Raw genomic sequence first — 23,203 nt, 5'->3', positions numbered from 1 at the left:
CTTTCTACACACACACACCTCACACACACACACACCCCCCCCCGCTTTCTTCTCCCTCTCCCCACCCTGCCCTGCTCTAGCTCTCATTCAGGGGCAAAGGGGACCCCACAGAGAATGGCACGTGTTGCACATTTTGAACGCTTTATTTTATTAGAAACTCATTTTAGAAACTAAAATAAACCTGCCTGACCAAAACACCTGCTGTCCCCTGCGTGTGCCTGGGGAGGATTGTGCCTGGTGCTGGTGCCGGGTGTACCAATGCCCTGTGGGAAGCAGCTTCTAAGGACTTTCCTGCCTTCTCTATCTCTTTCAGCTCTGTGTTATTGAAGTTGCCTGTTCATTTCTGACATTTTCACAGTAGGGAAGGGGAAATTGAATGCCACTAGAGAAGAAGAAATCACAAGTTAAAGCTCCTCTTTGCTGTGTTTCAGAGTCTTTTGGTTTTTCTCCTGCCTGGCTGTCACTGTTGATTCATTTCTTCCTTTAGCCCTCACATTTTCCTGGTAGATCTTCAGTTGATGTTATGGGTCTCTGTCACTCTCCTCCTGCTACGGATATACTTAGTAAGTATGAATCCACCAGGCCCCACCTCTCAAGACCCCCAATGTGTTTAGGTTTCATGTAGGTAGAGAATGTTCTTCAACTCCTCTCCAAACAGCCATGGAGGACTGCAGTCACTGCATGCCACCCCAGAGGAAGCCTCACTAGTAAAGAGAGTGACACAAGTAGTTTCTTCCATATGGGTCCTTAAGCTGTGGCTGCTTAGGGAGGTGGTGGTACAAAAGCTGATCTCTCAGTGTTTAGGATGGAAGATTCACTTGACTTGAGTAGAGGGCTTCACTGCCAAGCCAGCTTTTCATTATTTCAGCAGGCACATGAAGAGGCCTTCTTGCTCTGTGGCTCTCACCTTTCTCCCCAAAGAGCTGGGGGAGACAGGTACTCAGGTCCTTCAGGCACACAGGTATTGAATGCGCTCAGGGATCCTCATACTGCAAGTAGTGGAGCAGCACCCAAAAAGTCACAAGTAGCCCACTCTGCGGAGCATGTCTGGACTCTGCAGTGATTTAGCTATCCAGCTATCCACATCTTTTACTGAAAATGATACCCATTTCTCCACTGAGTCCTAGAGAAACGCAGCAGAGGTGTGAGGTAGACTTGTCTGCTTCAACTGTCCCACACAGCCACTGAAACAGAGCCAACACAAGGCAGGACAGTCCAGCATGGCACCAGGCAAATGATAACGCTGCAACTGTTTTCAGGTTGGGGTGATCTGTGTAGCTCAGTCTCCTCTCTCTGCCAGATGCTTTGGAGGTAGAGAAAAGGTGGGTTAAGCCCAGCAGGGCTAAGGAGCAATCCAATATTCAGCAGGACCACATCATGTTCTCCCAGTGCCTGTTGACAGTGGTTTGCTCTCTCTTCTCATACACAATGGGATGCTCTCTCTCCTCCTGTAGGTAATAGTGTTAGCATTGCCTGTTACCAGCCTGGATGTTCTCATTGCTCAGATGTGTGCCTGGTCTGTCTTTAAACTTTAGTGTTTTCTTGTAGTCTCCGACTTCCTCTGGCAATCAGTCCTCAGGTCAGCTTACTCACTGTGTGAAAACAGTTCCTCTTTATCAGCTTTGAATTCAAAGCTTTCTGCTTTCATCATCTACTTTCTCCTGTCACAAAGGCTGGAAGAAGAGGGACTCCTAATCTGTCATCCCTTAACCAGTCACTATTCTACTGCCTTTTATCACACCCATTTTTTCTACCTTCCCCATCCTCTCCTGACTCATTGCCTTTCAGGTACAAATCCCAGATTTTGGGGACTTTCTCCCTTACAGTTTGCTGAGGCCTATCTCTATGCATGGTCAACTCTCTTTGGATCCTTTGCTCTGGGGCTCTTGCCTGATCTGGTACAGTAACAGTAAGCCAAAGCCTAGAAATATTTATGCAGTTCACATTTTCCCTCCAGCTACATGATTTTGGGAACAGTGATGCTGAATTCCATTTGCCTTCCTGTTGCTGATGAGCACAGCTTGCTTCCATTTCTCCAAAGCTCTTGACATTTTCTCGTCTTCTAACAAATTCAAACAGCTTCATGTTGTCTACATACTTGGTCTTCTTGCTGCTTCCCTCCTTGAACACTAGAAACTCATGCCTTAATTCAGACTCTCTTGAGCCCCATTGCAGTTATGTTTGGTTATGCTGCAAGACCTGCGTATGCAGGAGGCACAATCATCATAATACCAGTAGTAGTTCCTGAAAATACTGTCTTTGTAATAGAGAGAACAACGGTGTCTGAGGTGTATAATCTGTGTGGCACTATCATCTACAAAGGCCACGAGGCCTCAGATATGGTTGAGTATAAATACAAATTCCACCAGCTCTGTCTGAAGTATTGAGAATGACATCTGAAGCTTCACAGATGTTGAGACTTGCTTTTGTAACCAGCAGAGCACTTTGTGCAATGAGCATCACTGACAAAATACAGGCACCAACAAAAGCCACAAGCACGGCCATTGAGCTGCTTTGAATGACAGACCTCAAGGAAATCTGAATCAGGATGGCATGAGGAAAATCAGGAGAGTTGAAGTGGAAGGAGCAAGAGTCTGCACAATAAAGCAAACAAATCTGGAATTCTGTCCCAAGTGCAGTCAATAAGTAGGAACAGCAAATAAAGAGCAAATAAAGCAAATGTCATGCGAAGGAAAGAGACTGGATGCTTTTCCACAAAGATACAGCTGCAGGTGCAAAAATCATAGATAAATATTGCCAATGGTCCAGCATTCTGGATGTGTGTCCACAAGCCACTCTATCACTCCTCTCCTCAGCTGCACAGGGGAGAGAAAACAGGATGAAAGCCTCATGGGCTGAGATAGGGACAGAGAGAGACACTCACCAGGTGCCATCATGGGCAAACCAGACTCCATTTGGAGAAAATATATGTAATTTATTACCAGTAAAATCAGAGTTGGATCATGAGAAATCAAACCAAGTCTTAAAACACTTCCCCCCATCCCTCCCTGCTTTCCAGGCTCAGCTTCACTCCATCACAGCAGTTTGGAGGGATGGGGAATGGGGGTTATGGTCAGTTCACCACAGGTTGTCTCTGCCCCTTTCACTCCTCAAGGGAGGACTCCTCACACCCTTCCCCTGCTCCAGCGTGGGGTCCCTCACACAGGAGACAGTTCTACATTAACTTCTTCTACATGAGTCTTTCCCACGGGCTGCAGTTCTTCATGAACTGCTCCAGTGTGGGTCCCTTCCACGGGGTGCATCCTTCAGGAACAGGCTTTAATCTTTAATCCCAAATTAATCTCTTGTTGTAAAAAAAAACCCAATACTGTCAGAAAGAAAATAATCAGAACTAGGTCCAGCTGTTCTGCGTCCAAGATTTCTGAGGGATTTCAAGTGAGAGGCCAAGGAAGTGCCAGCGAATAGTGTAATCTGACGAGAAGCAACTAGAAACCACTCATTTGTTGTGGTGTTGGCATGTTGGGCACAACCTTTAAGAAATAATAAGAAATTGGAACCAGATCTGGAATTCTCTAGGCCATGGAGGCACTCTGATTTCTTACCTGCCTGGCAAACTGGTAGGAAGATTATCAGAACCAATTCTGCCAAGAAACCTCCCACGCCTTACTGTTCTACTTGGATTTCCTCAACACTTCGATGCAGCAATGAAGAAACCCAAAATATGTGGGGTCCTGCATTTTTGCCTTCCAAAGTTTCCCTCAAACCAGCCTCCTCATGGGAATCCTGGTTTAGGACCTACATTTTTTGCCACCCACTGAGATTCAAGGCATCTGGGACAGTAATTACATAGCTGTTGGCTCCATCATGTTCAAGAGCTCCTACTCCTAGGTTTCCACCTTGCTGGACTGCCAGTTCAATGCAACTGGCTCCAAAAGCTGTGTACTCTGACACGGATGTCATTCCACCTGAAGGGATAGGTTTCAGAGGGTCTTGCAGGAAGAGGACATAGGACACTCTCAGTGTGTAGGAGGTGAATGCACAAGGGCAGCTTTTGGAAGGACTTGCTTATTTGCATTCTGATAGAGGTTCCTCTTCGTTTACAAACACTGGGTGTCTTCCTCTCTGGTCACCAGGTCAGCACCCCCTGTTTTCCTGGAACGTCGAGGAGGAGGCACCAGCGGATCCCTACCAAGCTGCAGTAGCTGCAGGAGCTCATCGGGGACCCACCGGTCAGGCACTCTCAGCCTTTCGAAACCTGCTCCCTGGTGAGCGCAGGACGGATGGACGACCCCCCCCCCCCCCCCCCCCCCCCCCCCCCCCGGGCCCCCCCCCCCCCCCCCCCCCCCCCCCCCCCCCACCCCTGGTATCCCGCATCCCAAAGCCCCGTTTGCCCGCTGTCAAAGCCTTGTGTCCCCATCACCAACGGGTGATGCGGGTTGCGAGGCGACCTGGGCTGCGGGGCGATGGCGGGGGGCAGCCCAGTGGGGCACGGCTGGGGCTGGTCGGCCCTCGCCCCTCTCCCCTCACCGTCGCTCAGCGCCTTCGTCTCCCTGGGCCAGGTTTGTGCCGCCATCTAGTGTCCATGAAGGACAGGAATTCCCCCGCCCTCGCGCTTGCATTATCGGGAGCATCCATCATCTGCTCCTCCTGCGCTGCGAGCCCCGTGACTCAGCTCTCCAATGACCGGCGGATGCGCCCGCGGCCTCTTTTCCCTTTGCTTTCAGCCTAAGGAAGTAAAAGCGAAAATACTTATAATTACCACGCAGAAGCAAACCCTGATGGCGTGTGCTGTTGAATCACACCCCACATCAATGCTCCAAGCCTCAAGCTGCTTCCAGCATGATAGTTCAGATCCTCTGTACGGATGAAAACTCTCCAGTTGTGCATCATAACAAATACTGACACCAACTCTTCCCCCTTCTTTTTGCCAAAGCAATTTATAATCATAGAATCACAGCCTGGGTTGGGTTGGGAGGCAGCTTAAAGCCCATCCAGTTCCAACTCCTTGCCACAGGCAGGGGACACCTTCCGCTAGACCAGGTTGCTCCAAGCCCTGTCCAACCTGGCCTTGAACACTGCCAGAGATGGGGCAGCCACAGCTTCTCTGGGCACCCTGTGCCAGCACCTCAGCACCCTCACAGGGAAGAGCTTCTAGCCCAAGATCTCATCTCAACCTACCTTAAAGCTATAAGAAGATAGTAAGCAATACCTATCTCATACAGGTCCTTAAAAAGTCCTCCATCAGCGTGTCTCCTACCTGTTGCATTTCTCTCACATCTTTAACATCAGCTTGGTTTTGTTTAAGGCTCACATTAGCCCCTGTCACTTTTGGTGACACACTTTTGCAGTTCGTGATTATTGGACGACCCCTCTCTCCAGTGCCCCCAGGCAGTCTCTGACACATCTGGCTATCCTTTCTCCATCACACTTCATACCTCCTGGCAAAACACAGGGGACCTCTTGCTCATGAAGAGCATCTCTGGAGATTTCCCCATTTTTCTCTGTGATCAGCAAATGAACCTTCATGATATCTGCTTAGAGAGTCTTCCCTTCCCAATTTAAGCAGCAGAGAGACTCCAAGCACCTGCAGAAAGGTATTTTCTCCAAGCACAACCTAGGAGCCTTTCCTCCTTTTCAAGGTCCATAAATAGCTGTGCTGGGGCAAACCACCAGGTCCCCTCACCAGATGGCTGGCTGTTTCTAGCTCTGCATGTTGAGGACCAGAAATGCCCCTCAACAAGCTCTACAGGCATCAGCTATTCTGTTGCAAAGAGAAAGCTCCCAGCCTTTGAAGCCGCTGACATCCAGGTGGCTGAAGATGAGGTTTTCATGCTGTGTTCAACACTTGCCCTTCCTTCTCTCTGATACCACTGAGCAATAACCAATTTTCCAATACATCTGGGTATCTTTTGCCCATTGGAGCTCACAGGCACGCTCCCAGCCCTCACTGATGTGCAGGGAACTTGGTTTTAAGGAGACCATCTCTGGAGGTCTCTTGGCTTTCCACTGGAGTCCATAGGAGGCTCTTCTCAGCATTTGATTTCTGAGAGCCCTTTCTCCCCTTTTTTGCCCTTCCTTGGGGAGACCTTGTGTCCCTGCAGACTGTGACCTTGTCCTGGTTTCAGCTGGGTTATTTAGTTGCCAGCTGGGTTTAAACCACAACAGACTTACCCCCAGCACAGCCTGGGAGCCTCTTCTGTCCACGCAGGTCTATGAGAATATCTTACTCACCAACTCCGGTTTGCATCATGGAAAGGTTGGGTTGGAAGGGACCTTAAAGCTCATCCAGTTCCAACCCCCTGCCACAGGCAGGGACACCTTCCACTAGAGCAGGTTGCTCCAAGCCCCATCCAACCTGGCCTTGAGCACTGCCAGGGATGGGGCAGCCACAGCTTCTCTGGGCAAAATGTTGCTGGTGATGGACCAGAGCAAATACAGACAGTGCACCCTGGTGGGGAATGCCTCTGGCTGGGGCAGTGGTGTGCAGTGCTGGGGCTCTTCTTGCCACACTGCTGCAGGGTCAGTGCTGTAGTGCTGGGTAAGCCCTGCTTTCGCCATGGTGCAGTTCAGGGACTGTCCCAGCGAGGGGAGAACCAGGCTGGAATGGAATTTAAAAACCAGTTCCATATTTATGAGAAATCTGACATTCAGAAGCGGGACCGGCTGGCTGATATTATGCATCCCTCCTGGATTCTGATGTTTAATTAATGCTTGCAAAGCGCTTTGAGATGCTTGGATGAAAGTGATACAACACATCACTGCGCGCTGTGGCCCTCGGTCCCAGGGGAACCTGCTCACCACAAAAGCGAGAGAGATAAGGCTCCCACCTGAATCCCTTCCCTGGGGTGAGAATGAGTCTATGTGGGGCCAAGCCTCCAGCTTTTGTCACCTCAAACTCACAGCCCTGCTCCTCCTTCCAACTCTGCAGCAAGTTCAAGTGCATTTTGGAAGCTTTACCCCTTCAGGGAATGCTGTTTCTGGTGGATATTTGCAGTGACATAAACCAACTGTTTATAAAACAAGCCAGTGTTTTTGCATTACAGCAGGCTTGCGGGGACAAATGCAAGCCAGGATCCGTGCAAACTGAAGCATCAGCTCAGTGCCACAGAGCCTCAAGCCCAAGATGCCAGGGTCTTAAAATCCCAACCTGACTTTTCTCAGCCCTGTTTTTCCCCCAGCAGCCCCTCTCTGGCAGCTAGAACGCACAGTTCTTTTTGCAGGCATGTGAGGGTGTTTTGAAGACACTGATGTGATGCAGCAGGCTCCCTCCTGCAGCAATGCTGTGTCTCAGAACAAGGCTTTCATGGGCTCTGGACACTGGCAAAGCAGGCACCTATCCCATCCCATCTCACCCCACCCCATCCTGTCCATTCCCATCCCATAGCCTGTTTCCCACACTGGGAAGTTCTGGTCTCACACAAAAGGTGACTCTTTTCCTGTCAAGGGACAGCTTCATCTTTCTCCAAGGACGTGACAATGGACCAGCTGCTGCACTCAAGGCCTGATTGGTACTGTTCTTTTCACACCGGGTACACACAATGAATTCAGCACTGTTTCTGTCTGCCCCTGCTTCTCCAAAGCCTGGTTACTTCTCGTCCCCCTACCCTGCAGACAAAGGGGCAAGTCGCTGCCAGGAGGAGAAGAGTGGGTGGCACACAGATGAAATCTCAGCCACGTCTGGGGCTCAGTGGGTTTCCGCTGCCGTGGCTGAGGCTGGGATTCAGAGAGAAAGACACCAAATGTGGGTGGGAAACCACAAAAGCCCCCTCCTCCACCCTACAGAGAAGGGAAACAGCTGAGATTCAGTAGTGATACAGGTTACCTGAGAGTAGCCCTGCATTGGATTTGTATGGCAAGGTTTCGGCAGTGGAGGGGCTACACGGGTGGGTTCTGTGAGACGTGAGCAGGACACATGTGACATGGGGCCGGCTCAGGCAGAGCCATGTCTGGCCAGCTGAAAGCAGACACACCACAGACCAAAGCTGAAGCAGTCAGCAGTGCTGGTGCTGCCTCTGTGATAACGTATTTAAGAAAGGGTAAAAAAACCTGCTGTGAGAGAAAGGAGTGAGAAAACATGAGATAAACAGCCCCGCAGACACCAAGATCAGTGAGGAAGGAGAGGGAGGAGGTGCTCCATCCAGTCACCTGAGCAGAAATTCTCCTGCAGCCCATGGAGAAGACCATGTGGATGCAGGTTGTCCCCTGCAGCCAATGGAAGTCCACTTGGGAGCAGTCTGTTCCTGAAGGACAGTGCCCCACGCAAAGGACCCACGCTGGAGCAGTTATAGAACCATCAAATCATAGCACAGCCCAGGCTGGACGGGACCTTGAAAGGTCGCCTGGTCCAGCCTTCCATGGGAAGGGGGCCCTTGAGGAGATTATCTACCACCCTGTCCCATCGCATTTTGAAAGTCTCCATTGATGGGGACTCAGCCATGTCCCTGGAGAGGTTGTCCTGGTGAATGATTGTCCTCACTGTAAAAAATGTCTTTCTTATGTCGACATGAACATGAAGAACTGTAGCCCATGGGAAGGACCCACACTGAAGCACTACAGGAAGGACTCCACAGTGGTGCAGGGGAACAGCATGAGCAGGAAGGAGCTGCAGAGGCCAAGGGTTATGAACTGACCACAACTGCCACTACCTCTTCCTCTGTGACACTGTGGGGAAAGAAAGAGGGACGGAAGAGTCAAGTGTGAAGTTGAGCATGGGAAGAAAAGAGGGGGTTGTTTTTCTGCTGTTGATTGATTTATTTATCACAATCCTACTCTGCTTTTAATTGGCCACAAATTAAATTAATCTTTCCCCAAGTGGAGTCTGGGCTGCAAGTGATGGTAACCGGTGAGCATCATCTGGTTTTACATTGACCCATATATCATCTTATCTTCTCCCCCTGCCTTGCTGAGGAGCCAAATTCAACCCACCACTGGTATAAAGAACATCTTCTGTCATCACACCCCAAATCTCAGCCATACTCCACAGACAGGTGCCCCTAACATATCAATCAGGGATCCCCTCTTCCTCTGTTTTTATCCCTGTGCTACCCCTGGTGTCAGGTCCATGGCCCATTTCTCAGAGGTGCCTCCTCTTAGTGGCGATGCAAGAGACAGGCTACGAGATGGAGGTTGGCTTGCTCTTACAAAGGACCAGAGGCACAGGCTGGGTCCAGATCTGCTCAGCTAACACATTAATTTGTGAGCTTTCTTTGACAGTAGAGCAGAACCAACCATTCGCTTTTAAGTTTCAGCCCCGTCACAGCCTCCCATCAGCTGCCATATAGGCCAATAGGCTCTCTCTGTTTCACACACTCATTCTTCCCATGCTTTCATTAAGGTCTCCATTTCTGTTCACACCCAGAGTTGAAATCGTGTGCATCTGGAAAGTCACCTTCTGCCTAGAGGAGCTGGTGGATGTGAGCAGAACCCGGACCAGCAGCAAGGCTTTTCTGATGCTCCAGCTGGAGAGGAGACATCAAGGCTGACGGCTGTTGAGCTTCTTTCTGAACATCGACTTCATTCTTCTTTTGTTTAAACTGTAGCTGGGTGAGATCAGTTACGGCAGGTGAAAAGCACAAGGGGGTACAAACACAGAAGAAGAAAGAAAGGAGAAGAGGTAAGGAAACTTGCTTTCTTGCTTTCTTTGAGAAAAGAGGCCAATCTGTTAATCTGTTTTCATTTTGTTTAATGTTATGAACTTTCTATTCCACATGAGTTGCTGTTTCAGCACGGAAGGATGCATTTTGCCCAATTAAAGATCTATCAGATCTTTTTAAACCACATATAGGGAAAAATATCCAGTATGAGGGCCTGTCACTGGTGACTGTATATCCCCAAGGGCTGGCAATGCAGTGGGGAGCATCCCTCCACCAGCTGCCACTTGCTATTACCTTCTCCTTGTGTCCTCCAGGAAGGGGAACTTTATTCTAAATAAAGCCTGAAAAACCAGAAGGTGCTGGTCTCCAGCTAAGCAGGGACATCTGTACGTGACATCTGTATGCGATGAGACCGGAGGGGTCTGCTTTGCTAATCCAGGCTGACTGGCTCCTTGCCTGACGCTGGCTGCCGATGCAGCCTGATCCACTAGCTCAGGGCTGAGCGCGCAGGTTTTCTTGGAGAAGGAAGGATCATTTCAGTTTAAGGATACAAGCAAAGGAATTTTGCCTTCCCCTTCCACGGGCTGCTGCACTGCTGAAAATGGGAGTTTCATTTCTGGCTGAATTTGTCAGCTTTCAGGTGGCGTATTGTACTCAGCCTTCATCAGCCGTCTCTGGTATTTTTATACATGGTGCATGAGCTCAGGTTACTACTTCATGTACTCTGCTATAAACTCAACAGTCCTCTTGAGTCCCTGGTGCACATCAACTCCATCTGTAGGCTTTTCCTTTATCCTCCCCCGTGCTTCACGAACATGGCTGCCAAAGCTGCCTGCAGTACAGCAGGGCTTCCCACAGCTAAACTGGGCATCTATTCTGTGTCTGCTTGTGGTTCTTGGGTGCCCAGGGATGGTGTCCACCCAATCTGCCAAAGCCTCATGCAGGGACCCTGTATTAGCCAGGAAAGAATTAAGGAGGGATGCATTTTTACTCTGGATGAGCAGAAATACATCATTTTGCTCTGCTGACCTTATCAGTATGTGTATAGACCCTTCGCCTGTCTGGGCTGCACATCATAGAATTGTAGAATCATAGAATGGTTTGGGTTGGAAGGGACCTTAAAGCTCATCCAGTTTCAACCCCCTGCCATGGGCAGGGACACCTTCCACTAGAGCAGGTTGCTCCAAGCCCCTATGTCCAACCTGGTCTTGAGCACTGCCAGGGATGGGGCATCCACAGCTTCTCTGGGCACCCTGTGCCAGTGCCTCTGGACCCTCACAGGGAAGAGCTTCTACCTTAGATCTCATCTAAATCTCCCCTCTGGCAGGTTAAAGCTGTTACCCCTTGTCCTGTCACTAAAGGCCCTCAACTAAATGGTAAGATCCTGCTGTTTCTATTTTTGCAATTGAGTTAATGGTACCTGAATGTCAACCCAAGCACACACATGGCTTGGGAAGGCAATGGAGAGCCTGCCTTTGGAGGGCATCTCAGTGCCTTTGCTAATCACAGCCTCCAGTGGCTTTACGAAGCCATCCTTGTGCTGCAGTTGTGAACTGTGGGATGAAAGATGGTTCGTGCAGTCAAAAAGAGGAGGGTCAGGAGGAAGGAAATGGAGCTAAGCAGAGGGGGAAATGACCTTCTCTGTTTGCCCTCTGCTGGCTATTTTTGTGGCTTTTGGTCTCTTACCCTGCCTGCTGCTCACATACTTCAACGTTAATAAGTGAGTATGATGTTAACGTTAATAATAAGACATTATAAGTTAATAATAACGTTAATAACGTTAATAACATTAATAAGAAACCGCTAGTGAATAAAAAGCCAGATCAGCTTTGCTTTAGATGATTAAACTGAGAGAAAGCGAGGTGGCCCCTGTAACCCTGAGCCCCGGACGCGACTGATGCCCAGGGGCTGGAGGCAGCCACAGGCTCTGCAAGGGGAAGTGCAGAGCAGCAGCAGAGCCCGAGGTGTGGAGCTCTTGTGGGGATGGGTGGCTGGAGGCCCCCCCCTTTGCCTGGCAGAGCGAACAAGCTGCTGTCAGATCAAAAACACAGCCACAAGCAAGGGCTAGAGGAGAAAACAAGCAAACCGCACGGCATGAAAGAGGCACCGGAGCACACTGAGGGAAGGAGAGGCCGACTCTGCACCAGGAGCGGTTGCTGGGGTTTTTGGTGTGTGCTTTTTCAGTTTCCTCCTGTGTCATGCTGGTGCCAGCCTGAGGGAGAGCTCCCTGCAGCCATCAGCCACTGGGGCTTGGTGCTGGAGGGAGTGAGGGGCTGTTCCCCAGGCCAGACCTGGTCCTGCGGGCATCACTCCCTGGAGCAAGGCTGCTCACTGTCCTCTTCCTGTCCATCAGGGAGGCAGGGATCATTAAAACAAGTCAAGAAGGAAATTAAACCAGTCTAATAGGAGGGGGAAGTTGAAATGAAATGAAAATCAGTGTTCACTCGGGAGGGAGCCCTGCTCATACACTGATAGACGTGCTAATAAATTAAGTATGCCTGGACTGTTTCTGGCACAGATGCCAACTGGCATGAGATGGTCTGGGCTATTAAACCCACTTAACCTTCAAAATGAACTGGCTACAGGCCAGCCACTTAATGGGAGTGGCCCCTGGCCCATGCTATCACCTAAATGCATCCCAAGAGTTTCTGGGGAGAGTGAGACTTGTCCTGGGCCAAAAATGTGTCAGGAAATGTTTTAGCAATTTAACAGGACTGATGAGTGTGTTCCAGTGCCTGGGGACATTCCCTGACACCACTTAATTTATGAGTACTACCATCAGATACAGCCGGGCTGCCTGTAAAGACGCTGCAGGTCTGCTACAGGCACCCACTAATGAGAGTGGCTTGCTCAGTTAACATGGCAGAGCCTTGCTCCCCAAGTTCTGTTAACTCCAGAGTAACGTCACCTGTGATCTGGCCTGGAGGGATGTGGATACAGAGGGAATGACATGGGAAAATAGGAAGTGGCATGCATGAGGAGTAGAGATAAACAGGGAGAGAGAGAACGTGTATAAAAGAAATGCTAACTAAAGGCAACTCGTTTTCCCCACTGATACGTATCATGTAGGTGGTAGACATCCTATTGTAGGTATCTGCCACAGAAATACAAAGATTAGTGTGAATGAAGTAGGAATGCAGAACATGTGAAACCATGAGAAGAAACAGAAAAACAAAGATAAATCAATCTGTTTCTAGCAAGCTGAGCAAAGTCAGCAGTTCACGGGTCCCACGGTGCTCTGCTTGTGTGGTTTTGCTCAATAAGCAGGTAGCAAGAAGGTGAAGAACAAACTGAAGCCATAAGATGACAGAAAAATAGAAATTTCCACCAAAACAAAAGGATGGGGTGTGACTCAGCAATTTCATTAACTTTTATCTGCTCCATTACCTTCAGGTTTTATATAAAGTTTAATGACTTTGAAGTATTTCAAACCCAGCACTGACTCTGTTAATGTGCGGGTATTACTTTAGAGCGAGGTCTGACCTTTGCTGCTGGTGCTACTGGGATGGGTGATGGGACTGTTCACAGCGGGAACAAGGTTTCTTCTGTTGTCTCAGGAATGGCTCTTACTCAGGGCCCTATGCCAGTTCTTGGTTATAGATGTTTCTGCAAAGTTAGATGCATGCAGATGCTTTGTTGCTGTCCTTTTCTTTATTCTGTAGCATAGCCCAGCAGGCTGCTTGATCACTGCTACTGCATCCTTCTAGAAGTGATTTCCAATCATATGCACTGGCCTCTTTGGTTTACTATTTCTTCACAGAACAGCTCTAGCTGAGGCTGGGTAGGTTTTTTGCTCTGCACGAGGTGAGCCACAGATCTTCTCTGACTGTGCCTTTGCCATCTATTTCTGTTCTAATGGTGCACGTGGCTGCTGCGTTGCTCTTGCACCTGCAGTTTCCATACGTGCATGTGTGTATGTCTGTCTAGCTGTCAGATTGTCAGTCATGCTGGCCTGATCTCCATGTAAATGTAATGCTGACGTTTTTGTCTACTCCTTGATAGTTTCATGTGCTCTGATCATTTAAAGTAATTTCAGTGTTAAATTATCATCTAACAGAATATATTCTACTTAATATCACACACATAAATATTGCATAAAATTATTCTTGCATTTCTTTTTGTCACAACTCCAGTATTCAGTCTATCATGCTCTTGGCATGGGGAGTGCTTGCTTTTGGAGAGGTGAGATGTTCCGTTTCTGCTTGCTCCCAAGCCAGTTAATCTGCTCGGCTTCCTTTTTGTAATATATCTTGGTTTAGGGATGGAGAGCTCAGTAGTCTCCTTGCACCAGCAGCCTTTCACCTTGTCAGCCCACCCAGCTGAAGCTGACACCAGCACCTGGTTTGTGCTACAGTCAGATACTTCACCTAATTCGATGTTAGCTCCCAGATCCCACTTCAGGTTTTGTTACCATCAAGCCAACTTCTTTCAGACCTCATTCCTCCCTTCTCCCCAGCCTTTTTGTTGAATATTCCTAAGAACTCAAACAAGTCTTTCCAACAACATCAGACCTGGTGGTTATTGAGGTATTTAAGGTGACAAATAAATAGACAAAAAAAAAAAAAGAGAAGAAACTAAAGAAAAATATTAATAACAGCCTAAAGATGGCCTTAGTCATAGAATCACAAAATCACTGTCCTAGTTTCAGCTGTACCAGTTACTTTCCTCCTTCCTAGCAGCTGGTGCAGTGTTGTGTTGTCTTTAGTCTGAGAACAACACTGATAACACACCAAGGTTTTAGCTGTGGCTCAGTAGCACTTATCCCTATCCAGGACTTTTTAGTCTCATGCTCTGCCAGGGAGGAGGGGCACAAGAAGCCAGGAAGGAAGCAGAGACAGGACACCTGACCCAAACTAGCCAAAGGGGTATTCCATAGCACAGCACATCATGCCCAGTATAGAAACTGGCAGGAGTCTCCCAGAATGCCCAGATCACTGCTTGTGTCAGGCTGGGTATCTCTTGGCAGGTGGTGAGCAATTGAGTTGTGCATCACTTGTATTTATTGTTGTTTTCCCTTGCCCTTTCAGTTTTATATTCTCTCCCCTTGTTATTTCCCTTACCATTATTAGTAATAGTAGTGTTATATTATACTTTAGTTATTGGATTGTTCTTATCTCAACCTGTGGGGTTTACATTCTTTCGATTCTCTTCCATGTTGCACCCAGAGTGAGGGGAAAGGGGAGAGTGAGCATCCGGCTGCTCGGTGCTGAGTTACCGGCTGGGCTTAAACCACAACAGTCACACAGAAATACTTGATTGCAAGGGACTCTAGAGGTCTCCTGTCCAACCTCCTGCTCACAGCTCGGTTGACTCTAAAGCTGCAGCATGCTGCTCAGGGACTTATCCAGGGAATTTCTGAGTATCTCCAAGGGTGACGATTGCCTGACATCTCTTGGCCAATATTGAACTCCAACATCGAACCATCTTCAGTGGGCAGAAGTTCTTCTTTATGTCTAGTTCCTTGCTGCAGCCTATAGGTGCTGCCTCCTGTTCCTCTCCTGCGCACATCTGGCTCCTTCTTCTATGTAATATCCTTTAGATAATGGGAGACTGAAATAAGGTCCCACCTTGGATCTCTTCTCCCTACCAAACCCACCTTCCCGTCTCTCCCTGCACATCAGGTAAGGAGGTCCAATCTCCTTACCATACTGCACTAGCCCTCCATTGGACTCTGTCCAGTTTGTTTGCATCCATCCTGTACTGGGGGCCCAAAACTGGATCCTGTATCCTAGAGTAGACCTCAGGTGTGCCAAATAGAGGAAAATATTTACTTCCCTCAGCCTGCTAGCTGTGCATTTGCTAAAGCAGCTCTGTATGTGTTTAGCCTTAATCACTGCAATAACCCACCATAGAGAAGTAAAAAACCCCACAGAATTCTTGGCAGTATAAACACCTGCAGTCCAGTGAGTGCCAGAAACCTAGGGATGAGGAACATGCTATGTTTAATGTCAAACTCTAGAGGGAACACTGCAGCTGCATCCTTCACTGAAACACAGGGCTCTAGCGATTTTACCAATGAGTTTCCATTTCGTTGTGCTGAAGGATGGGTGCGTGCTGACTGGGAACATGGATCCTATGCACTGAGGTCTGAAAATCAACCATTATTAACAGAGTATTTGGGTCTTCCAGGATAGCAACCCTTAGCAGCGACAGCATTTCCAGCCGTGCAGTCTGCAGCAGTGAGCAGCATTCCCGCAGTGATGGAATCACGCAGCATGGTGGTGAGCAGCATGCTTGCCACCTTCTTGGTTCTGCATCTGGGTAAGTCCTCAGCTCAGCAACAGCTCCCCCTCAGTTCTTACAGCCTTTCCACAAGCCTCACGACCTGTGGGGTGCTTTTATACTCCTCGTGATTTGCCATGTAACTTACCTCACATGGTTTAGAGCAGGCTCATTCCAACCATGGAGCTGTGACAGCTGCCTTCTTACCTTGTCTGGCTCATCCCTGCACTGCCCAGTGACTCTCTGTGGGGCCATGCAGAGGAGATTAGGCCAGAGGGACATCTAGAACCAGAGGGTCCCTGCATCCATGTCCTTTTATTTCAGAGGCACCATGGACAACTCAAACTTTGGGACTTAGGTTGCTCCCAGCATACCTTCTGAACCTGCCAGCCAAAACCAGGGTGTCTGGAGCATCACTAGGTTTGGGGAGCTGCCTTGTACAGATGCAAGAGGAGGGTTTCTATGGAAGCCAGGGTGCACACGGAGCACAGAGTGAAAATTACTGCCCTTCACACCACCTCCAGCTGTCCAGGCAAAACATGTATTTCTCATTACACATTTGCACTTACAAATGTGATGCTACCAGCTTGCTTAGCTTGACTGCTGATGTTATTAAATTTAAGTGGACTTTTTAGTGCTCATTTTCCAAGAAAGGAAAGAAGCCCAAGCCTGCACTTCTCAGATAATCAGCTTTGATTCCCCTGGTTGCAGAGGAAAGATTGGAAATCTTTTATGCACCCTAGAACCAAAAGCAAAGCAAAAGATCCCAACGCTCATGAATAACATTTTTAATTTCACAGTGGTCCAAAGTGTGATTATCAAAAGGCTGTATGGGCAATGCTGTGGTTTACGTATGTTCTTGGAGAAACCCCTCCATTAAACTCATAGAAAGCTTTTATTTTGCACTTCTGTGGCTCTCTAGCACAAGGGTCACCTGGTGATCTGCAGGCTAGGCAGCTCTGAGGGCTTCCCAGCAGTTCCAGTCATACCTCTGGCAACTCCATCTCTTCCTTACGGTCTCCTGCAGGAGTCTTCTTTGCAGGCAAGGAAAGGAAGTGGTTCTTCCAAGAAACTATCACTACTATTTCTTCAACATTGTACTTCCTACTCCTTTTACTTTCACATAACCCTCATTCCAAGAATAGGAACCTGACATTAGGCCAGCCTTCCCTTTTTCTTTCTTACTTTATCCTGTCATTTTCCTGGGCTCTCAGTCTGGCTCCATGCAAAAACTGGAGAAAAGGATGAGAAAATCTGCCAGTACTGCCTGAGGCCTTGACTGGGGAGTGAAGAAAGGCTGGCATATGCTGCTCTGCCTTTGCTATCAATAGGACAACTATATCTTTTCCAGTGGAAAAAGGTTGTTTCAGTAAAACTGTCAATATCTCAAAATTGGGAATGATGGTGAAACCACCACAACCACTGGTATTTTCACTCTTTCTGAATATATGTGAAACAGAATAACCATTAACCAAGTAAAGAGCCCAAAGTGATGGGGAGGGAAGCTATGGAGCTGGAAAGAGAAGGGATGGATGGATGGATGGATGGATGGATGGATGGATGGATGGATGGATGGGACAAAGGAGTGAAAAATCTAGAAACTGAGGATAACCATCCTAGTATCTGGGAAAGGGAGAAGAAAAATCTGCTTCTTTCTGGAGAGATGGGAAATATTCACTGAGCCACCCTTTGGGAAGTGAATGTATGTTTTTTTTTGGTGGACATTGACTTTCAGGTCTGATCCACGTTATGGCTCAGCAAAGTGAAGTACAGATTGGAGTGGCAGGACAGACAGTGACCCTGAACTGTGGAGGCATACCTCATAAAACAGAGGTGACCTGGAAGTACAATAATAATAATCTTCTTATAAGGCAATATGGAGATAACTATTTGAAAGGTAAGGCTTCCAAGTCATCACCCCTTCTCCCCAGGACATCCCTGAGAAACCTCTCCCCTCCTAACCAAGCTTATTTTCTCAAAAGGCAAAGCTACCATGGCCAATCGATCAGAAATTGACCGCAGGAGTAAACACCTGAAGGTGTTGGACTTAAGGCTCTCCGATGCTGGCACCTACACCTGTGAATATGACTCTCACGTAGTCAGTATCTCACTGCATGTCCTTCAATGTGAGTGATTAAAGGGCTTTCACCCATGGGAAGGTGAGGAGGGAAATGGACCAGAGAGACATCTCTGCTGGAATTCTTTATCCAGCTGCCATTTCTTCTGGCCTGGGCTATCAGAGCTCATTTCTCCTCCATCTCCAGAGCACAGAATCTCCATATTCTTTGCTGTGACACGTCCCTCTCTCACAGGAAAAGTGGTAGACTTACTGACTGCACCTTTTGTTTTTACAGTGACGATTTCTTCAGATGGGTGCTTCCTGGCGAATGAAGTCCCTGAGCTGACTTTAATGCAAAGTTCATCCCGTTCTCTACCGGATCTCACTATCACGGTGTCTGACCATAACAAGAACACAGTAAGATCAACACCCTCAGAAAACACGACCCGTCAAAAGTACATACTGAAGTTAAAGCAGCTGGAGGTTACAGACAGCGGGACCTGGATGTGTCACATCCATTCAGACTCTCCATTGATTAATCAAAACATCTCCTTTGATGTGAAGGTATTAGGTATGCAATAACAAAAACGCAACTCACATGCATGCTCGGGAACCAGTGCTCTCTCCAGCTCATGAGCTGAGCTTTTACTTTCCAGCATCCCAAGCAATGGTGCTCCAGGGTCAATTTCCCAGGGCTTCCATCACTGCAGCTTGAGGATTGCTTTGCTCCCTGAACCCTGTTCCACAATTGCTTCCATTTTCCTCTCCCAACTTGGTAAGGAGAGGATCCTCCTCTCTTTCGGATCTGTTTTTGTCCGCTCTGGTGAGCTTGGGAGCTTTGGCTCTTTAAACCTGTTCTCAGACACTACTGTTTAACCTTTTTGGGGTAACTCATGGCTTTTCTTCAACTCCTTCAACTGAGCACAGAGTGTCTCTCTCCAGCCTAAGGGCAGCCACAGGGAAGTGTAGCCTTGGCTTTCCCTGCCTCTGTATTCCTTGTCTTTTCTGAATTCAGGTTTTGGGAATCCAAATTTCAAAAGAAAGTATGTAACTGTTGACAGCACTGTCATCTTGTCATGGCTCCTGAACTTCCAGAAGATAAAATGGAAAGAAGGTTTCACAGGACAACTGAATTGGAAACAACAGGAAAGTGCAACCGCCCATGAGCTACTTAATTTCAGCGTCACAGCACAAGGAGAGCAGCATGAGACCCAAAAAAGCAGTCACTTTTGGTTTGAGATACCTGAAAGCAAACCTGAAGGTACCATAAAAGTGGAACTCCCCAAAGTCCATTTCAACCACTCTGGGCAGTACAAGTGCGAGCTGGCGTACAAGGGAAGATTCTTGCAGAGCAGGATAGACCTGGTGGTGATGAAAGGTGAGAGAAAGAGAAGGGTATCAAGAGATGAGGATCTGCAGAAACCTGGAAGCCACAAAAGCATGGGGGGACCCATCTCCCTATTCCCTCACTCGTGTGTTCTCTTCTTTCCTTTACAGTCTCAGCAAGCCACGCAGGGCCGCTCCCCAGAGGAGCTGAGATGACCCTGACCTGCCAAGTCTCTGGTCCACTCGCATCCAATGCCCACTTGCTCTGGGAACGTGTGAATGGGACGGAGATGGACATCAGGAAGTCGGAGCAGCATGAAGTAAAGGTGAAAGTCAGTGCTGCAGGGCTGTGGAACTGTCACCTCATAGAAGACAATGACAGGAAGATCAGCCTTCATTACCCCGTGGGTACGGACATCAGCATCATGTCCTTGCTTCCACCCAAAAAATCTTAAAATTCTCTTTGTTTCTGAATGCTTTCTTCCTTCCGCAGAGGAGACTCCTGTTTGGAACAGCTACGTGACAATTGGAGCAAGTATTGGAGGCAGTGTATTAACACTTGGCCTTGCGTGCCTGTGCATCATCAGTAGCGTAAGATGGCAGCGGAGAAGGGTGAGTGCCCTGGTCCCCGTGAAAGGTGATCAAACCATAGGAGGACTCTGGTTTTCTGTGTGGGTGTGGGGCAGAACAGGTAAAGGGTCAATCCTCAGAGCAAACTGTTAGAAACAGACAATCTGCAGATGTCAGACAGTACTTCACTGCCACTTCAGAGGAAAGCATTTGAAGCATAAAAATATCCAATTGTTATTTATCCCTTCTCTCCTGGCAGCAACACAGAAAAAGGATGGCACAAGCAAGACAATACTTGCTGGAAAACAAGACATGTCAGTGTCAACGGTAAGTGGCAATGAGAGCACCCAGAATAGGCAAAGACTGGTTTCAAGACAGGGGGGCTGGATGGTAGAACAGGAAGAAACGGAGCTTGATCCTGCTTGGTGCTGCAGTACAGCTGCACGTCAGCATTTTCAACTCTTACATGAAGTCACGAGCTATGTTTCATGAATTTCCTGCTCTGCCCCAAACCCATGGTAGCACTGTGCTGCGAATCTTTTGAGCAGAGAGGTTTCACTTGAATTACCTTGAAGTTTGAGAGATGTTAGCCAAACACAAGCTGGAGCTCCTCAGTTCTTCAATAGGTTCCACAGTGTATTTGGGGCCTGGATATACCTGTGGAGGTGGAAGGCACATAACCAAGCTTAAGGATGAAACCCAAATTTTAAAATCAAATCAGGTATACAAATATAGTAGTGAAGCATCTATTGCTGATAAATGAAAAATTAAATTCAACTTAATCTGAACAGGATGTGAATACTTGTAGACTGCTTAAATGCTAAGAGTCAGAATTCAAGAGATACTGAGGTGAATATTAAATCTCGAGTATAGCACACCAGGTTGTATGGGTTACTCTGTGAGTGAAGGGCTGTGCTTGACTTGTGTAGGCTGCAACCCAAGCTCTGCATTCAGAGATGAGATTTGCTTAGTATCAAGTTCCAGGTTATGTGCCTTGGTCTAGTGGGAGATGTCCCTGCCCATGGCAGGGGGCTGGAACTACATGATCTTAAGGTCCTTTCCAAACCAAGCCAGTCTATGAGTCTATGTAATCACAGCTGTGCTAGCACAGTGCTAGACTGCAATCTGAAAATGTCCAATAACCTCCTGGGAGTGAGGAAAGAGAAGATAAAACCACAGAACACAGTGAACCAGGCTCTCTCCCAAAGGCTTTGGGTGATAAAAAACACACCATCAGTTCCTGGCCTTTTTCGTGGGAGCAAGGATTTCTTGGAAGAGAAGCTGCCCTTTCCCAGGTCTTTAAGCTTACATGGTATCTGGATGCAGAAGCAGCTGGGGAGAAACACTGACAGCTATTCTGCCACTGGAAGTGGAGAGCTAAGGACAGCATAAATGATTTCAAGAGCAAGTTCAGTGAATGTATAGATACAGAACTGGACTTCTGCTTAATTTTCACTGGTGACAGTGGCAAACTGTGACAGTTTGACCTATATTTCATACTGTCACTGAGAATTCAGTGAGAATGTTTATTGGTAAATACTGCTTAACAGCTGGGATGTGTATGCAGAGAGTTAGGTTCAAAAACACTCCTCAAAAGGAGAGGACAAAGCCCATAGAGCTACATCAAAGACTAGATAAATCTGTGCAATACAAGTGCTGATACAGTTGTTCTTTAAGTCTGCCAAGTAAGCAACTCAGTGTAACTGAAACCTAAATCTAAACCATGTGGATGCACAAGTAACCATTTGAATTCCTAGCTACAGATGCAGGGAGTCATTCTCTACACTACACAAACAAGTGTGGGGCTGGTTGCAAGGTATTCAGGTGAATCCAGTACTGCTTTCACCTGTGCTGTACTGATACTCACACAGTATTTTCTCTTGCAGCTGGCTCAATAAGTAATATTGCAGCACTGGGGTCAGAAGGACTGATGAAGTCTCTGCTTGTACCTAAACACCGGCCAGCGCATAGTGCTCTGTTAATACATCTTTCTCCTGTTTTGATGTAATTCTTTATTTCTTCATCATTTTCCCAGTCTAATGCCACAGAGGGATGTGGTCTGGCTAGAAGCTGAGAGACAAGATAAGAAACCCTTAAAGGTTGTAATTGGTCACCAGTTCTATAATGAGAGACATTGAGTAGTATCTATATATATACACACACACAGAGAGTTGCATTTTGTGCGTGCACTTAATTTGACCTTCTTGTGGAACCAATTTTATGCAATTCTTTTATCTGCCTGAGCTACAATAAATTACTTTGAGGTTGGGTTAGTTTGGGGTTTTTTTTGCAAGATGGACCAAATGTTTTCTGAGGCACTTTTTTCTGTTCAAATTCACATTTCTCCCTTTCCTGCTAGGATGTGTAATCCTAATTCTCACCATCTCCCACTTCCCTGGTTGCCACAAGCCTTCCCTAATGCACCAGCCCTCTTCTCTCTGTGAAATCTGTCCATCCTCATTTGCCTTTCCTGGGCAGTCTGAGCCCTACAGAACCCCCCAAACCCCATCCTCAGGCTGTAGTCTTCACCTCTCCCACAACGAGCCAAGACACAGGTGAAAACACCAGAAGCAGTGCCATAATTCAGGAATAATTTTGTTGGGAGGGCAGTCCAGGCTACCAATAGCTTCTGGAACCACCTGAAGTAGTTGTGAATGTTGATCGAGAAGGTAAGTTTGGAATGGGGTGACCAAGTCATTTCCTAGGAGAACAAACCAGTCTTGCACTGAGCAAACCTCCAGAGCACAAGGAACAGATGCTTCTGAGAAAGCCATTGAACATGGTTCTCAATGAAATGATTCTTTGTTGGCTCAAGGAGATGGGAAGTGGGAGTGAGAAGCCCAGTAAATCTAGGATGGAAGTACAAGGGTGTTGCAGAGATGCCAGAATGTCCTGGAAGAAAAAAGTACCGTTGAAATACGTACACAGAAGCCCTGTGTTTGCAGAACTTATTCTACTGTCTGCCAGCGGTGGGTCAGAAAAGCCTCGAGCTCCTACAGCTGTCACTGCCTGCAGTCCAGATCTGTCCACCTGCACCGGGCTTGATGTGCAGAGGCACAGAAGAGCTGTGGGAAGGGCTCCCCATGGCAGAGTACCCCCATGCTGGAGGTACTGGAGCATCACGCCGTTACTGACAGAGAACACAGGTGCCAACAACGGCAGAGATGACATCTGTGAGCGGGGGGAAATCCTGTCCCCCACAACCCCGTCTCTGCCCCTCAGTGGGGATGCAGCCCCAGGCAGCTGTGGCAGCAGGTGTAGGCCACCACCAGTGTCATGCCTGCTTCTCCACCGTCATCCTCACGCAAACAGGAGTGATGGAGACCTGTGCTAATGCTGTTTTCCTTCCCATAGCTTGTGCTTGTGCATGCAAAAATACATTAATTTTGGAAAAGCCTTGGTCCATACCTATGGGCGTGTAGTCACTTCTCCTGCTCCTGTCCTGTCCCTGAACTGCCAGTGTACTTTGGGA

The 23,203-nt window shown here is 47.9% G+C and overlaps 1 protein-coding gene across 1 annotated transcript; it reads left to right on the top strand.

Annotated features, from left to right (window-relative positions):
* The first annotated feature begins 8,979 nt into the window (after nt 1–8,979).
* On the top strand, nt 8,980–21,858 carry LOC130596456 (T-cell surface glycoprotein CD4-like). Its single transcript, XM_057404063.1, has 10 exons — nt 8,980–9,574; nt 15,684–15,815; nt 17,512–17,673; nt 17,759–17,902; nt 18,131–18,406; nt 18,851–19,213; nt 19,333–19,569; nt 19,655–19,773; nt 19,991–20,058; nt 21,618–21,858. Exons 2-10 carry the CDS (start codon nt 15,755–15,757, stop codon nt 21,631–21,633), a joined length of 1,446 nt encoding a protein of 481 aa, XP_057260046.1. The 5' UTR covers nt 8,980–9,574; nt 15,684–15,754; the 3' UTR covers nt 21,634–21,858.
* The last annotated feature ends 1,345 nt before the right edge of the window (nt 21,859–23,203 follow it).

Source organism: Pezoporus wallicus, unplaced genomic scaffold, assembly GCF_028554395.1.
Source record: "Pezoporus wallicus isolate ANWC-B61680 ecotype Strahan unplaced genomic scaffold, APGP_CSIRO_Pwel_v1 contig_6598, whole genome shotgun sequence".
NCBI classification, from domain to species: Eukaryota; Metazoa; Chordata; class Aves; order Psittaciformes; family Psittacidae; genus Pezoporus; species Pezoporus wallicus.
Note: the sequence above shows the minus strand (reverse complement) of the source record. Positions and strands in the feature narration are given on the sequence as shown.

Bases quoted from the DNA above. Each gene is read 5' to 3' on its own strand.
- LOC130596456 (XM_057404063.1), top strand. From the start codon at position 15,755: ATGGAATCACGCAGCATGGTGGTGAGCAGCATGCTTGCCACCTTCTTG. The intron at 17,903-18,130 runs GTGAGTGATTAA...TTGTTTTTACAG, and splicing joins CTCACTGCATGTCCTTCAAT to TGACGATTTCTTCAGATGGG. The intron at 18,407-18,850 runs GTATGCAATAAC...TTCTGAATTCAG, and splicing joins CTTTGATGTGAAGGTATTAG to GTTTTGGGAATCCAAATTTC.